Source organism: Cnephaeus nilssonii, assembly GCF_951640355.1.
Source record: "Cnephaeus nilssonii genome assembly, chromosome: 5".
Lineage (NCBI taxonomy): Eukaryota > Metazoa > Chordata > Mammalia > Chiroptera > Vespertilionidae > Cnephaeus > Cnephaeus nilssonii.
Window position 1 is genome coordinate 81,600,601 of NC_137076.1, and position 16,245 is coordinate 81,616,845.

At 45.2% G+C, this 16,245-nt stretch overlaps 1 protein-coding gene across 1 annotated transcript; it reads right to left on the bottom strand.

The window, feature by feature from the left end:
- Nucleotides 1-339: 339 nt before the first annotated feature.
- HDAC3 (histone deacetylase 3) lies at nucleotides 340-15,745 on the bottom strand. Its single transcript, XM_079771177.1, has 15 exons — nucleotides 15,611-15,745; nucleotides 15,438-15,520; nucleotides 14,000-14,142; nucleotides 8,795-8,876; nucleotides 8,611-8,667; nucleotides 8,434-8,489; nucleotides 7,902-8,035; nucleotides 7,321-7,401; nucleotides 6,851-6,924; nucleotides 6,632-6,696; nucleotides 5,344-5,433; nucleotides 5,159-5,217; nucleotides 4,834-4,913; nucleotides 4,376-4,533; nucleotides 340-1,007 (listed from the first exon to the last, which is right to left on the bottom strand). Exons 1-15 carry the CDS (start codon nucleotides 15,663-15,665, stop codon nucleotides 938-940), a joined length of 1,287 nt encoding a protein of 428 aa, XP_079627303.1. The 5' UTR covers nucleotides 15,666-15,745; the 3' UTR covers nucleotides 340-937.
- Between the last annotated feature and the right edge of the window lie 500 nt (nucleotides 15,746-16,245).

Genomic DNA, 16,245 nt, shown 5'->3' on the forward strand with positions numbered 1-16,245 from the left:
ATGATGAGAAACTATTTGTCAGGCACTGTGCTAAGTAAGCACTTTTCTCTCTGTGCATCTTCACCAACTAGCACCACCATTCCAAACACCCAGGTCTAAAAACCTGAAGTCCTCTTCTATCCCCTCTCTTTAGTAATCTGCCCATGTTTGTCTAACTCTTTACCAAAAAGCTCTATCAACTCCCTATATATGAGCAAGATAATCCATGTAGATTACATATACAGGGCCTAACATAAGCTAAGTGCTGAGTGAATGTCAACTAAGATTTTTATTACATACTTCATAACCCCCCCTTCTTCTGCCTTCACACATAGGTAGCTAGCAAGAAGTAAAACTAGTCACAGAAAGACAAAAGGTACAAAAAAATACCAACTTGGTTTATTGGATAAAAACAGTGGTAAAATGGACATAAAGCCAAAAGTTAGAACAGGACATTTTCACATCCTCCCTCAACTCAAAAATGTACTTCCCATCATCTGGGGTTAAGCGGTTAAGCTCTGGCTCTCTAAAACCCCTCACTCTTCACCTGCACTGGAAGGAAGGCTTGTAGTAGAACCCATGAGAGGGGGAAGCCAGAGGCAACCTCAGTCCTGATTACTCCTTCATCCCTAGAAGTCTCTGAGCTAGAGGGAAGCAGGGAAGGGATAAGGAGGCCAGAAGGGCTGGGACTGGCATCTAGGGCCCACTGCCCAAGATGTTCTAGAGACAGCTATCCTTGTCCCATCCAATCCCAAACAGGTACCATTGTCAGGCCTCAGGAGGGAGAAGAAAGGAGATAGTTGGTTTGAGAACCAGATGTGGTCTCCAAACAGTCCCCCAGCATTGGTAAAACCACTGAAGGCGACGGGTCCAGAGCTGGGGGACCCACACCTCTTTCCTCCCACCCAATTAAGAGGTAAAAAGGAATTCCTTGGGGGCACAGCAAGCCCAGCTGCTCTTATATCTCCACATCGCTTTCCTTGTCGTTGTCATGGTCTCCATCATAGAACTCATTGGGTGCCTCTGGCCTGCAAAGCAAGGGGAGAGAGGTGAGGGCTCCACTCTCCAAGCTCCAATATTTTCCCACATAGGCACCCTCTCTGGAGCCACTTCTTAAACCCCTTTGTCAGGGAAGCACTCCTCCCCTTCTATTAGTAGAGACGCATCACTAGTATTCCTCCATTCATGTAGTCAGTAAGCATTTATTGAGATTACTCTGTGCTAGTACTGTCATGAGCCTTAGTAATACATTAGTAGAGAATAAGCCAGACAAAATTTCCGACAATCCCTAAAAACTTACCTAATAAATGAGACTGACAATAACTAACAAAGTAAATAAGTAAATGTGATAATTTCAGATAATGGAGAGTACCATGAATAAAATGAAATAAAGGGAGATGTGACAGAGAGTGATGAAGGAAACGAATAAAATTTTCACAAAGGATTATTAGGGAAGGCTGTTCTAAGAAAGTAAGACCTGAAGTTTGAGAAGGAACTGGCTAAAAATCTCAGGAAGACCATTCTGAGCTGCAAAAAATACCCACCAAGTACCAAAGTTATAAAGGTGAAAGGAAACTGATGTATGCCAGTAAGAGCAAGGAAACCAGGATGTCTGGGAACAGTGAGCATGAAGGAGAGCTGTTAAAAGATGAGACCAGGATGTAGGTAAGGACCAGCATGCAGGGCCTTTTAAAGGCATGGTCAGAAATTTGGATTTCCTTCTAAGTGCAATGGAAAGGAGAGCTGTTGCCCAGCCGGCATGGCTCAGTGGTTGATCATTGACCTATGAACCAGGAGGTCACGGTTCAATTCCCGGTCAGAGCAAATGCCCAGGTTGTTGGCCAATCCCCAGTGTGGGGTGTGCAGGAGGCAGGCAATGAATGATTCTCTCTCATCATTGATGTTTCTATCTCTCTCCCTTCCTCTCTGAAACTACTAAAAATATATTTTTAAAAAAAAGAAAGGAGAGTTTTAAGCAGAGGACTTACCTGATATTATAAACCTGTAGTGAGGGAAGGGATGTGAAAGCGACATAGGGCCCAATAAGTATTCAATACTAGCTTATTTCTTTTTGAAAATTATTCTCTAGGGGAATATGAATAACTGATAGCTGAACTATCTTGCTCATAGCTGACAATTAAGAAAGAAGAGCCCTAACCAGTTTGGCTCAAGTGGATTGAGCGTCAGCCTGTGGACTGAAGGGTCCAGGGTTTGATTCCGGTCAAGGGCACATGCCAGGGTTGTGGGCTCAATCCCCAGTAGGGGGTGTGCAAGAGGCAGTCAATCAATGATTCTCTCTCATCATTTATGTTTCTATCTCTCTCTTCCTTTTCCTTCCTCTCTGAAATCAATAAAAATATATATTTTTAAAAAAGGAAAAAGGGAGAAAGTCATCAAAGAGAAGCTGGGCAACTAAGTCAGGAAAAGCCCTATCTGCCTAGTAAGCGATGTCTCAGTTACTTTTAAGCACAAAAGGGTTCAACGTGTGGAGTCAGACACTCTGGTTTGAATGTCAGCCCTGATACTAAACTAGCTGTGGAACCTTCAGAAAGTTATTTAAACCTTTCTGAGCCTTAGAATCTTCCTCTGGATTGTCTGATGGCAACGGAATGATGATATGTACGTATTGCTATAAAGCACTTAGTATTGAGTCTGATGCTTAGCAAACCCACGAAAAAGTGGTAACTCTTATTACCACTATTCTGCAAATAATACACAAACTGGAGACAACAAAGAACAGGAACTCAGTGGGCAGTCTGACAGTGAGGTAGGACTTAGGACAGGAAGAAGCCTGAGGCTTCTGCTAGCTGTTGAGAGGGGAGGATACAATGCAGAGACTAGGCTCAGATGATCAGACTAGAATTATAGATGAAAAGGTCACACTTTGCCAAAAGGAAGAATGTAAACAAAGGTTTTTACCATTTTTTAAGAAAATGAAAGTTAATTTCCAGAATTTAAGCCTCAATGACCTGGAGAGGTTGATAAGGAGATGATGGGTCAAAAAGGAATTCCTGAGGCCAGAGACTCAGATACTTCCTCAACCAGGAGTGGGAATAAGGGAGTATTCATGGAGGAAGAAGGTTGTAGTAGTCCCAACGGTCCGAGCAGTGAAGCCCAGCTCCAGAGGATGCATCTGGAAGCGTGAACTCTAAGAGAAGCAGATTCTGGAAGGGACTGAGAAGCCCATCAGACTCTGCAGCAGAGCCAATTCAAACCTCTAACACTGCATGGACCCGGACCAGATGTCCTGCAAGTGTCCAGCTGTGGTTATCCTTCAGTCACGTAAGGAAATCTGTTCTCCATTAAGTCCATCTGTTTCTGCACTTCTGGTTTCTATTGTCTTTCCCCTTCATTTTTCAGAGAAGCCTACTTTGAGATTAAAAATAAATTCTATGCTAGTCTTTTTTTCCTCCTAATTCATTGCATCTGTAAATATTTTAGTATCTATCTCAGAAAGATAACGGCTTTTTAAAAAACCACAATACAATTATCATACCTAAAAGAATTAACAGAGGAAAGAAATCAAAGGGTCTTAGAGAGCAGTATACAGGCAGTGACCTGTCCAGCTCAAAACCTGGAAGTAAGATGCTGGCAAGAATATAAACTGTTACAGACTTTTTGGAAGGCAATTTGGCAGCAAATATTTAAAAATTTAGCACACATAGCCTTTGACCTAGCAGCAACAATTCTAGGAATCTAATCTACTCAAATAAGCAAGCAAAGATGTACATGAAAGGGGGAGGGGGGGGGGGCATTGCCACATTCTTTGTAATAATGAAAAAAATGGGAAATATGTAAATGTCCATCAATGGTACTTGGTTAAATGAGGCTACATCCACACAATGGAATATTATAGAGCTGATAAAATAATGAAGCAGACCTATATATACTGATACGGGAAGACACACGTTGCTTTGTATAAAAACAGAAAGAACCAGTTGTAAGAGTTGTAAGTTGTAGAGCAACCCATAAAGAATGACCCAACTTGTATTAAAAAAAAAAAACTGCAAAACTTTGAGAATGAGTGTATATGTGCATTTTTGTTTATCTGTACATGTTGAACAGTATACTTAATCTATAGAGAAAATCTATCTGAAAAGATACAAATCAAACGAAAAGTGGTTACTTTGTGGAATGGGTTTGGATTGTGTAAATGCAAACTTAACATATTTTGGTGCTGTTTAAAACTTTTTCAATAAATATATGTTGCTTATGTCATTAAAAACAGAGCAAAAAAAAAAAAAAAAAAGAGTGTGAAATAGCAGCAGACTAAAAAGTAGGCATACTACAGGAAGTAAGCCAGGGAAAATTAAGCTAAGGTCTCAGTTTACTTTTCCCCTCTTCACCTCCCTGACAATCCTGCTAGAATCCCCCCTCTCTCATCCCTGCCCCAGACCTGCTATAGTTCTCCTCAGGACCCCTCTCCTCTGCATCAGCCTCATCAGTCCTGTCATAGGTCAGGAGGTCTGCGGGCACATCGTGAATCTGGACACTCGGTGCATGGTTCAGCATCTTCAGGTTTTCAAAGATTGTCTGGCGGATCTGGTCCAGATACTGGTTGGAGTTAAGGAATAGAGAGTGAGCAGCTCGCAGTGATTCAGGGCATCCACCCTTCCAGCTGCCTTTCACCCCATCATCCTAGTTTTAATCCCATTTTTAATCCTAGTTTGAGTACCCCAACTGAGAAGTGTCCCTACTTCCACCCCCAATTGCCTCTATTTTAACCTGTTTAGAATCCTCCTCTAGCTGATATCAGTGAGAGTGATGGCTGATAACTTCCTTCTCTGGTTTCTCTGATTTCCCACATCCTGGACCACTCCCCACCCTTGTTCTCAGCTTCTCCAAACTACTGACCTGGCGCGAGTTCTGATTCTCGATGCGGGTGCTGACATCTGGATGGAGCGTGAAATCTGGGGCAAAGTACTCAAAGTATTCTTAGGAGGGAAAAGATTTGATGGAGAGAGTATGGCTCAGACAGACAATCAGGTCCCAAGACTTCCCAATCTCTTTCCTTCCCATCCAAAATCCCTACATTATAGTTGCCTAATCTTTTCACTGTTCTGAGCTCAGGGGTTTAGTCTGTAGAGCTCTGAGAATGTCAAGTTTCCTCTCTGCCTTCAAGCCAGGCCATTGTGAGAACAGCCTTTCTGGTGTCGGGGTAACATGGGGTGGTCCTTACCACTATAGGGAAGCTCCTCACTAATGGCCTCTTCTACCAGCAGCGATGTCTCATACGTCCTGAAACCAACCAGCAGAAGGGGGCAGGCTGAGCAAGTGGCCTGAAGGGCCCATCTTGCCATCCCTCAGGGAGCCCCTAGCTCACACTGGACAAAGGGGAAAAGGAAAATCAGGGAGTGTGCTTACCAGCACCGGGCAACATTTCGGACAGTATAACCACCACCACCTAGCACCAGGAGAGGAATATTGAAGCTCTTGACATATTCGACGCATTCCCTATTAAAAGAAACCAAAGGAACTAAGTAAAGGTAGTTATGAAAAGCCAAAAAACACACCTCTTGGTATTGTCTGGAAAGGGGCACAAGCAAACTTGATAGGTTCTATATCTTGATCTAGGCAGTGAAATTTATTGTGTTATATCCTTGAGATATGTGTACTTTATTGTATTTCTGTTGTATCTCAATAAAAATTCTAAAATAAAGTGCACTCCTGTTCTACACACCCATCCTGGCACCCTACCTGTTAATCATCTATTCTCATCCATGCCCCAGCAGGGGCTATCACTTCTAAGGCCAAATGTAACTCAAATCATCCACTTCTCTCCATCGCTACCTCCTCTACCTCAGCCCGGCACCACATTTCCAGCCTAGACAACACCAATAGCTCCCTAACTGATCTTCCCACTTCCACTCCTGTCTCCCTAACCCAACCCTTTCTCCAAGCAGCAGTCACTTTAAAACATGATTTGGATCATGGCACTTCCCTGCTTCATATCTTTCAATGATTTTCCATTATATTTGAAATATAATCTAGACTCCTTACCAGGTCCAAAGGCTCTATTCAGCCTCGCCACTGGTAACCTCTCAGACCTCACCTCACACCACCGCCAGCTCACTCCCTGTGTTCTTGCCTCACTAGTTTCACTTCACATCCTCTCCACACCAGCTCTTCCCTGGCTCAGAGCCTCTGAGTGGGCCCTGCCCACCGCTTGGGACAGCCTTCTCTCTGCTCTTCTTATGGCTCGCTCCTTTTAGCCTTCAGGTTCTCAATCCAAATTTCAACTCCTCAGAAAATCCTTTCCAAATCGTACTATCTAAAAGTAGGTTCCCCACTGCTATCCTGTATTTCAGCTTCCTATCTTTTCCTTTCATACGATTTATAACAATCTACTTGGTTTGCTTCTCATGTTTTGTCTGTTTCCTACACTAAACTGTAACGTTCATGGGAGTTTCCCCATTGCGTCCCCATCTCCTGTACAATGTCTGGAACATAACAGGAGCTTAATAAAAACCTAGTGTGAATAAATACCAGCTGGGGAACGCTGTTTAAGGTGACCTTTCTGGTTCAAGTACAATTTGGCACTATTTTTGATTCTCAAGAAGAGGTAAGACCCATTTTTCCACAACCCCCTCTCTTGTATTGAGGTCCAAGGCCACTTGAAAACCTGTGGGAGTCACAGGAGGGTAAGTCTCACCCATGTCCTCGAATGCTGAGGTTGAAGCAGCCCAATCGATCACAGCCCAGGGAGTCAGCTCCACACTGCATAAAGCAAAAGCCCAGGCAGCTGCGGTGAGATAACTGATCAGAATGTCCCAGGTGTGCTTCCCTTCTTCCCTTCCCTTCCCCGACTCTTTCCTGCTCTCTTCTCCCAAACCTAGGAAGAGCCCTCCTAATCAGGCACGGGCAGTATTACCTGAAGAACAATGCATGTGGGTTGGTAGAAGTCCACCACCTGGTTGATAACCGGCTGGAAAAGGTGCTTGTAACCTGGGAGAGGGCCAAAGATGGGTACCTGGCACCCCAAGGGGATGGGGAGACAGGGAACAAAAGGAAAAAGGGGGTTGAGAGAGCATATAGCCCAGGAAAGAGGCAACCCAAGGAAACAAACCATTGGTTCTGAACTTCTGGAGGGGTCCCAGACCCCTTGGAAGTGATTGGATGAAAGCTAATGACTCTTTTCCCAGAAAAATGCACATACACATAATGTGTTGCATACAGTTTCCAGGAGGAGGGGGGGAGGGGTGGCGGTGGCTCATGGTCCTTCTGAAGGCCATTCATCCTGAAGGACACCTGGCCTAACAGCAGTCAATACCAGGCAGAAGAGGTTCATTCAAGGAGAGAAAGAAGGGGTCCCGTGAGCAGGAAGAAGACTTCAGTACTTACTCTGGTCATCAATGCCATCCCGCAGGGGTACATTGAGACAGTAGTAGCGGCCACTCTCTGCTCCAACTTCATACATGTCACCTACAGGGAAGTGGGAGGTGGGGGCTAGCAGCCACACATGGGAGGCATCCACAACACAATGGCTTCAACCCAACCAACACTGAGGGCCTCTCATTCCATTTACATAACTGCACCACACACTCCCTAGAGCTACTAAGTCCCCTGCAACTTGCATTCATTCAACAAATACTTTTTGAGGGCCTACTAGGGGTCAAGCTATGTACTAGGCACGGGGGATACAGCAATAAAGAGAACTAATGAAATGAAGGAAATACCACTAAGCTTATATTTTTTGAGTAAACATAATGAGGGAGACAGTAAACAAAACAAAACACCACAATAAATACAAACAGCAGTGAGTGCTCTGTGAGAAACAGGCAGAGTGATGTGAGAGTAGTGGGCAAGGAGGTGAATACGTTAACTGGGTGGTTAGGAGAGGCTTCTCTGAGGAGGCTGAGAAGGAGGCAGTCACGGTAAAGAGCTGAGGGGTGCGAAAGGGACGGACATTTCTATTCCCGTACCTGTGCCGGGGAAGAAGTAGTTTCCATATTTGTGGAAGGACACTGTCATGACCCGGTCAGTGAGGTAGAAGGCTTCCTGGACCCCGTCACCATGGTGGATGTCAATATCAATGTAGAGCACCCGAGGGTGGTACCTGGGGTGAGGGCAAAGACAGGGTCTGAGGCAGAGGTGGACCCAGGAAGAAAACCCCCCAGCCACTCCTCCCAAACACAAGGTCTGGGATTATCAAGAGTCTGCTTCTGCCCAATTTCACCAAAGTCACCTGAAACCTACCACCACCAGTTCCCTAAGGGCAACCCTGGGGCTCCAGCCCAGATGCAGGGACAGGAGAGGGATGTGCAGAGAAGGATGAAATGTAAGCAGGCAACAGGGAATCTGCAGCAGAGCACAGGAAGAGGCAGCCTGAGCAAAGCATGAAGAATTGGGAGAAGCGAGTATGGGGATGGAGATCTGGGTCAGGGCCAGGGCAGTCTGAGATCTCGTCAGCTAAGAGTCTCATTAAGTCCCTCCATCGCCTCCCAGGTTACTCACTTGAGCAGCTCCAGGATGCCAATCACAATGTCATTGACATAGCAGAAGCCAGAAGCCTATGGCAAGACAGTGGTCTCGTAAAGGAAGGAACAATTCCTCCACCCAGCTGCCCCCTACTGTCATCTTGAACACCAACCCTAGAGTAGCTATAGTCTCCCCCATCACCTCCTCACTCACCTCAAACTTCTTGGCATGGTGCAGACCTCCAGCCCAGTTAATGGCAATATCACAGATCTAAAAAACAAACACACAACTCACAGTCCTCCTGCCCACCCCCAAAGATGGGAGCTCATGGTCAGGGTCAAGCCCTTGAGTCCAGTGAGCCACAGAAAGGGAGAATGGGACTCAGGGCTGTGGTCACCTTGTTGTTCAGCTGGGTTGCTCCTTGCAGAGATGCGCCTGTGTAACGGGAACAGAACTCAAAGAGCCCGGGAAACACTGGGCTGCAGGGAAGAGGAGCAAGTTGAAGCCGTTTTACCTCTGTCCGGACCTCCCTACACCTCTCCCCACCCCAAACCCCTCCAACCTCCATTCTTTAATAAGCTGCTCTCCCCCTCCTACACGCTCAAGTTACCTGCAAATGTATTCAACAAATATTTTGGACCAAATCATGTACCAAGCCCTGATGGGAAGTAAAGAAGGATTTAACTCTGTCAGGAAGTTTGTACCCTAGCTGGAGAGAGAAGCAGGCAGCTTCTAGGTACTTGAGCGTACACACAAAGAGGAAACAAGTTGTAAGAGAACACTGAGCTCTATTTTTCTTAAAATACTTTTCTGTATCACATTTTAACATAATGCTCAATAATGTTCTTTATAGCTACATATTTTATTTTATTTTATTTTTTTAAATATATTTTATTGATTTTTACAGGGAGGAAGGGAGAGGGATAGAGAGCTAGAAACGTCGATGAGAGAGAAACATCGACCAGCTGCCTCCTGCACACCCCCTACTGGGGATGTGCCCGCAACCAAGGTACATGCCCTTGACCGGAATCGAACCTGGGACCTTCCAGTCCGCAGGCCGACGCTCTATCCACTGAGCCAAACCGGTTTCGGCTATAGCTACATATTTTAAAGAAAGTTATCTTCCTATAGTATACACAAAATAGTAATAATGATGAAATAACACACAGAAAGCCTTTAACACAGTGTGTGGAACCCAGTAAGCCTTTTATAAATGTCAGCTATCATTATTAGCATCTTCATTTTTTATAAAAAAGAGAGGCTTGAAGCCAGACAGAAATGGCTACATACTATGTAGCTCCATTTAAATGACACTCTGAAAAAGGCAAAATTTAGGAACAGACCTCAGATCAGTAGTTGCCTAGAGCAGTGGTCGGCAAACTCATTAGTCAACAGAGCCAAATATCAACAGTACAATGATTAAAATTTCTTTTGAGAGCCAAATTTTTAAACTTAAACTTCTAATGCCACTTCAAAACAGACTCGCCCAGGCCATGGTATTTTGTGGAAGAGCCACACTCAAGGGGCCAGAGCCGCATGTGGCTCTTGAGCCGCAGTTTGCCGACCACAGGCATAGAGTTAATGTGGAGAGAAGGGATTAACTTCAAAAGGGCATGAGGAACCTTTGAGGGATAAATGACCTTGTTGTCAAAACTCTCAGAACTGTATACCTAAAAGGGGTGAATTCTACTGTATGCAAATTATACCTTCATAAACTTGACCTTCAGCAAAAGAAATGCTTTAAAAAAATCCCCCACTTTAGGTCTCCAAGGAAATAGTGGAGCCGACACATTGGACTATGTGAAAAAGAAAATTGTAGGGAGTGTTTTTTGTTTAATTTCTTTATTGATTAAGGTGTTACATATGTGTCCTTATTCCCCCATTACCACCCACATCCCCCCCAATCATGCCCTCACCCCCCTGTTGTCTGTGTCCATTGGTTAGGCTTATATGCATGCATACAAGTCCTTTGGTTGATCTCTCCTCCTTACCCCCAACCTCCCCTAGAGTGTTTGTTTTTTTTTAAATATATTTTTATTGATTTCAGAGAGGAAGAGGGAGAGAGAGATAGAAACATTAATAATGAGAGTGAATCATTAATCGGCTGCCTTCTGTACACCCCCTACTGGGGATTGAGCCTGCAATCCGACCATGTGCCCTTGACTAGAATTAACCCTTGTCCGCAGGCCAATACTCTATCCATTGAGCCAAACCGGCTAGGGCGGGAGTGGTTTTTTTAAAATATATTTTTATTGATTTCAGAGAGGATTGGAGAAAGGAACATCAATGATGAGAGAGCCTCCTGCACACGCCCTACTGGGGATCGAGCCTGCAATCCAGGCATGTGCCCTGACCAGGAATCGAACCGTGACCTCCTGGCTGATAGGTTGACACTCAACCACTGAACTACACCGGCTGGGGTGTAGGGAGTTTTATAGATTCTCAAAGAGTTTGAGAAGAATTTGTGATTGACACCTAGACAAGTAAGCAAATGAATAAACAATGAAATTATCAGCTCCAGGAAAAACAAAAACTTGTACAAGAAAATTATTAAATCATAGTATACTATTTGTCTCAATGGTAAATAAATTTTTCAAAATTAAAAAAATATAAACACAGAATACTTATTTAATAAAAAATTGTTATATAACTATATTCTGAAGATGGGAGGGAAGGGGAAGCCAGGTGATGTATAAGGAGACTAAATGCTCATCTTCAATTGTAAGAGTTTAATAGACCATTGCTAAATGAAGAAATATCAATATGAGCATCTTATAAGAAACAGTATAGAATAGTAACATGGTTAACAGCCTAGATTCTGAGGCAACTACCTAGGTTCAAACCTTGACTCTTTAACACCTAATGATTGTGAGTCTGGGCAAGATAAAGCTTTCTGTGCCTAAGTGTTCTCATCTGTAAAAAGGAGATAGTCATAGACCCTGTTTCGTAGTGGTAGTTGAGACTAAATGAGCTAATGACTGCAAAGCATTTAGAATAGTACCTGACAAACAGTAGGCATTACCTAAGTGTATTACAGATTATTAGTAACAGTAGTAAATTAGTATTATTATTTTGAAGTGCAAAGATAAGTGGCAGAAGAAATAGCTAAAGAAGCTAAAAGTGGCTGCCACTGGAGAGAGGGATCTATAGGTGGAAGGGACAGTATGGGACTGTTTTTTGTTTGTTTTTTCCCCCATTAACCTTTTGCGCTCGAATGTCGAGTGTGACTCGACACGGTTAGCATTAGAATAAAGGAATCGAGAAAAAAGCAAGCGAGTGCAAAGGGTTAAAAGCCTTGTAGTATAATTTAACTTTTACATTAGATTACTCTGAAAACAGTCAGAAGTGAATTGAAAGGAAAATCCCTAATTCTCATCTGAAATACAGATAAGCACAAGTTTGACTCTATGATGCTGCACAAAGGGCCCGGCAGTAGCATTCCCTAAGTGCATAAAGGGCTTTCACCGGCACCAGCTGTGGCCTGAGGGCTGACTCTGCATTTGCAGACCTATAAAGTGAACTCAGAAATAGCAGCAGCAGCAATAACAAAAAACCAAGAAACCACCCAAGGCAACATGTGACTGAACACCAAATGACAGTGCAGTGTGTGCAGGACAGACCTCTGTGGCTGGAGTGGTCAAGACAGGCTTTGTGGTGTGAAACTTCCTGGTGGTGTGAAGGCTGGTAAGGCCTTGGAGAGGCTGAAGGGGGAACATAAGGCGTTCCAGGAGGTCAATGCCAGCCTGAGGCGTTGGTGTCTGTTTCTCCAGCCCAGGCTACTTCTATTGATAGGATATTTTAGGGAAACAGATTAGTGTATTTTAAAACCTGGGCTCTGGATCTGAATTCTGCCACCTCCACTGACCAGTTATGTGACTCAGGCAAGTTACCTAAATCTCCTCAAACTTTAGTACACCCAACACCAGGAAAAGGACTATTACATTTCAGGGTTAGTGTGAGAAGTGGATGTAGCAGCAATCCTCTGCATAGCAGAGTAAGCACTCAAAAAATGGTAGCTATTGTAGGAAACTCTACAGGATCAACAGCCTGGTCTCTTCAAGAATTAAATTCAAGGGAAATAATGTTATAGATTAAGAATTTTAAGAGACATTATCAACCAAATGTAATCCTAATATAAATAAATCAATTGTGATAAAGAAAAATTATAAGACAATTGGAAAAAATTTGAATACTGATTGCATCTCTGATGATATTAAGGAATTACTGCTAATTTTTTAGGTGTGGTAGTAACATTGCGCATTTTTAAAGAGGATGATTTGGAGATAAAGTATTCACAGATAAAAGAATATGATATCTGAGAATTATTTTTTAATTGATTCTTAGAAAGGAAGGGCGACGGAGAGAAAAACATCCAACAGCTGCCTCGAATGGAACCAGCAACCTTTGGGTGCACAGGATGACACCCAACTGAGCCACACCAGCCAGGGCTGAGAATTGTTGTAAAATAATCTAACATGATCCCTGGCAGGGTGGCTCAGTTGGTTGGAGTGTCATCCCATGTTCGATCCCCAGTCAGGGCATGTGAGGGAGGCAACCGTTGCCTCCTGATAGATGTTTCTCTATCATATCGATGTCCTTCTCTTTCTCTCTCTCTCTCTTCCTCTCTAAAATCAGTAAAAAATAACATCCTCAGGTGACAATTAAAAATACATTTTTTTTTAAAAAAATGATAACCTAAGGTGAGGGGATACAGATGAAAATTTGCTTACAAGTGTTGCAGCTGCATGATGGATATATGGAGTTTGCTGTACTATTCCTTCAGAAATGTTTGAAATTTTCCCTAATAAAAAGCTTAAAAAGTAAACTGAGTAAATGGTAGCTTTTATGGTCACTTTTTCATGGGTGTACACTAGAATGTAAGCAAGGATCAGGGCTTATCTTTCTTATCCATTCCCTTTCCCAAAGGGTCTAAGTTTTCTTGGTATAGTACAAGCCCAATCATGTAAACCTGATCACATCTACTCACTCTCTTGCTTTTTCAAACACTTTGAAGGCTTGCCTCTCCTCTAGGGGTAAAAACTCCAATTCATCATAGGGCCGTCTACTTTTTAAATCAACCTCAATTCAGATCACTCTTCTCTTCATATTCTGCGGTTGGCCATTTCTGTTCCTCAAATGAGTCATATTCTATCCTACCACAGACCCTAGCACATGTCATCCCTACTGCCCATGACATTCCTCCCCTCACTCTCTCTCCTCCCAACCATTGTCACCTAATTACCTCCTACTCTTTCTTCAGATCTCAGCTCAATCTTTATTACTTCCTCTAGGAAGCCTCCACTGACCAGACTCCCAAAGCTGCGTAATTCTCCCTCATATATACCCTCATATGCTGTCATGTACCTCTGCTTTATAGGACTCACCACAACTATAATATTAAAATTTTGCTATTGTTGATCAATGCATCCCCAGCATTTGGCACAGGGCCTGGCCTAGAGCAAATGACCAATAAATATTTGTTGAATAAACCAATGAGTAAATGATGACTCACTGACTCAGCATCTTCCCACTTACTGCCTCCAAGACCTCACTCAAGTGTTCTCCTTGAAATGCCTGGCATCAAAAGTCCTAGTCTTCTCACCAGTCATCGCCCACGTTGAAGGCATTAAGGCTCTTGGTGAAGCCTTGCATATTGGTGGGGCTCACTCTCTGCAGGAAGTCAATGTAGTCCTCAGAGTGGAAGCGGCACATGTCATGCTGGGAGGCCTGGTATGGCTTGAAGACCTCAGGACAGAAACACAAGGTGAATCCAGGCAGGGTGAGTCTCAATCATGGAGCTGAGACCACCCACACTGAACCAGCCCTGGGGATCACCCAAAAACACACCTGCAGTACCCTTACCCCTAGTCCTTGTTATGCCGAGGCAGAAGAGAGGCTCTGATAAGCTGGGTGGTTTATTATGATCAAGCCCCCTAAAGACCACTGGACTTGCCTTTTTCCTTCCCACCTCCAGCCTAGCCTTTCCTACTTGTCAACTATGAGCCCCAATCCACTGCCCTCTTCCCTGGATCTCCTACTCTTGATTCCCTCCATACCCATCTCCCCTGGGCTCTGGTTCTCCCCTTTCTGTCTCTGAGTTCTTTTGGAATCAAATAATATGGGATGTATGAACAACTTCTAATTAAAGCTCAAAGTACCTGGGGAGTGTGTGTATGTGTGTGTGTGTGGGGGGGGGGGGGTCACATACTTCTTTAGAAACTGGGCAAAACCAAAAAGACTCTCTCTCCCCAGAAAATGTACATAGGTACATACCAGCAAAATATTTCAGGAATTCATAGATTCATGCACCAACATCACCTCAATCTCTTCTATGACCAATTTACTTGTCTGTGCCTCAGCACAAGCAGTGGACACTCACTCATACTTTGACTAATTCCCTTTGCAACGCATGAGGGCTGAGCTTAACTGTTATAACTGCTTATCACAGCTACAAATTCCAAGCTAGGGACCGACAGCATGTTTCCCCGGGAGATGAAGGGTTGGGTAGTGATTACCTGTCGGGGGGGGGGGGGGTATTCTAGGTTAAAAAGGTAATACCCAGGACATCTGCTATCCTCCACATACACGTTTTACACATAGGGCTATGATCCTCCCTGGAGCTTCAGCTCCTTGTTGGTGGAGACGGGTTGCAAAGGAGAAAGGATAGAAACTGAGCGTAAACCTCACATCCCCTTTCCCTTCTCTGAGGCTAAAGCACTGCCCACACCCTAAAATGCTAGGAAGAAAAACACCTTCAGTCTCCAAACCAGCCCCACTCCACCCTAACCCGCCAAGTGTTAGTCCACCTGAGGTCAAAGGGTGGCTGACCTAAGGTGAAAGAGTAACTCCCACTAAATCGGTGGGTGCACTCACCAGCACTCTGCACATGGGGGTGGGGGTGCTCCTGGTTCCTTCTATCCAGCCTGCCCCCACCCCCACTCCTGGGTGGGTCTCACTTGGTGCATTCAGTGCGGCCTACCTAGCTTTAGGGCCGCAGCTCGCCCCCACCCTCAATCCCCAGTAGAGGCGGCGAAACTCACGATCATCTTCTTATAGAGACCGTAGTGCAGGACCAGACTGTGGGTCAGTGCCAAGCGGTGAGGCTTCATAGGGTGCCCAGCCCCTGGGAGGAGAGAAGAGAGTTCGTCAGTTGTAGCCCCAGTCTCGAAGCCTCCGCGTCCCGAACCCGTCGGGTACCACCTTGTTCCCTCACCGTAGTGGAAGTTGCCCACGTCCGGGTCGTAGAAATAGGCCACGGTTTTGGCCATGGTGCCCGCGGGACCAGGCCCCGCGCCTCAGCGGCCCGCCCGGCTGCCGGCCCCACCTCCCGTCGTACGTGCTGCGTAAGCACGTCGCCTGCCTCTGCGGAACCGGGAATCCAGGCCCCGCCTCCTCTAGGCCACGCCCAGGACACGCCCCCTGCGGCTGGTTCTGGGCGTGAGCGTCAGGGCTTGGGGCAGAAGACAGGTAGCACCGGTCTTAGGATGTGAGGGCCATTTCCTCCCAGGAGGGGGTCAAATCCTTGAGAAGCTGAGACATCCCGTCCAGCCACCTGTCCTAAACCGGGTGCATGCCGTGGTCACCTCTCTAGACGGCTCCGGAGAGCCGGCCACACCGCCCCTCTCGGGTGCAGAAAGCCGGCTTCCCCCGGCCCACTGGGAAGATTCCTGGCTGTCCACCCGGCCTGGGTATCTAAGGGCAGGAGCCGCGCCAGGCGTGCCGGGTAGACTAGAGAACACACTCGCCTGACTGGCTAGCCACCCCACCCGGACCCAGGCTCGGCGCCGCACACTCCCCGGGGGGGGCCCCGGCGCAGTCACGCGCACACCACATTTGCGTTCACAAGCG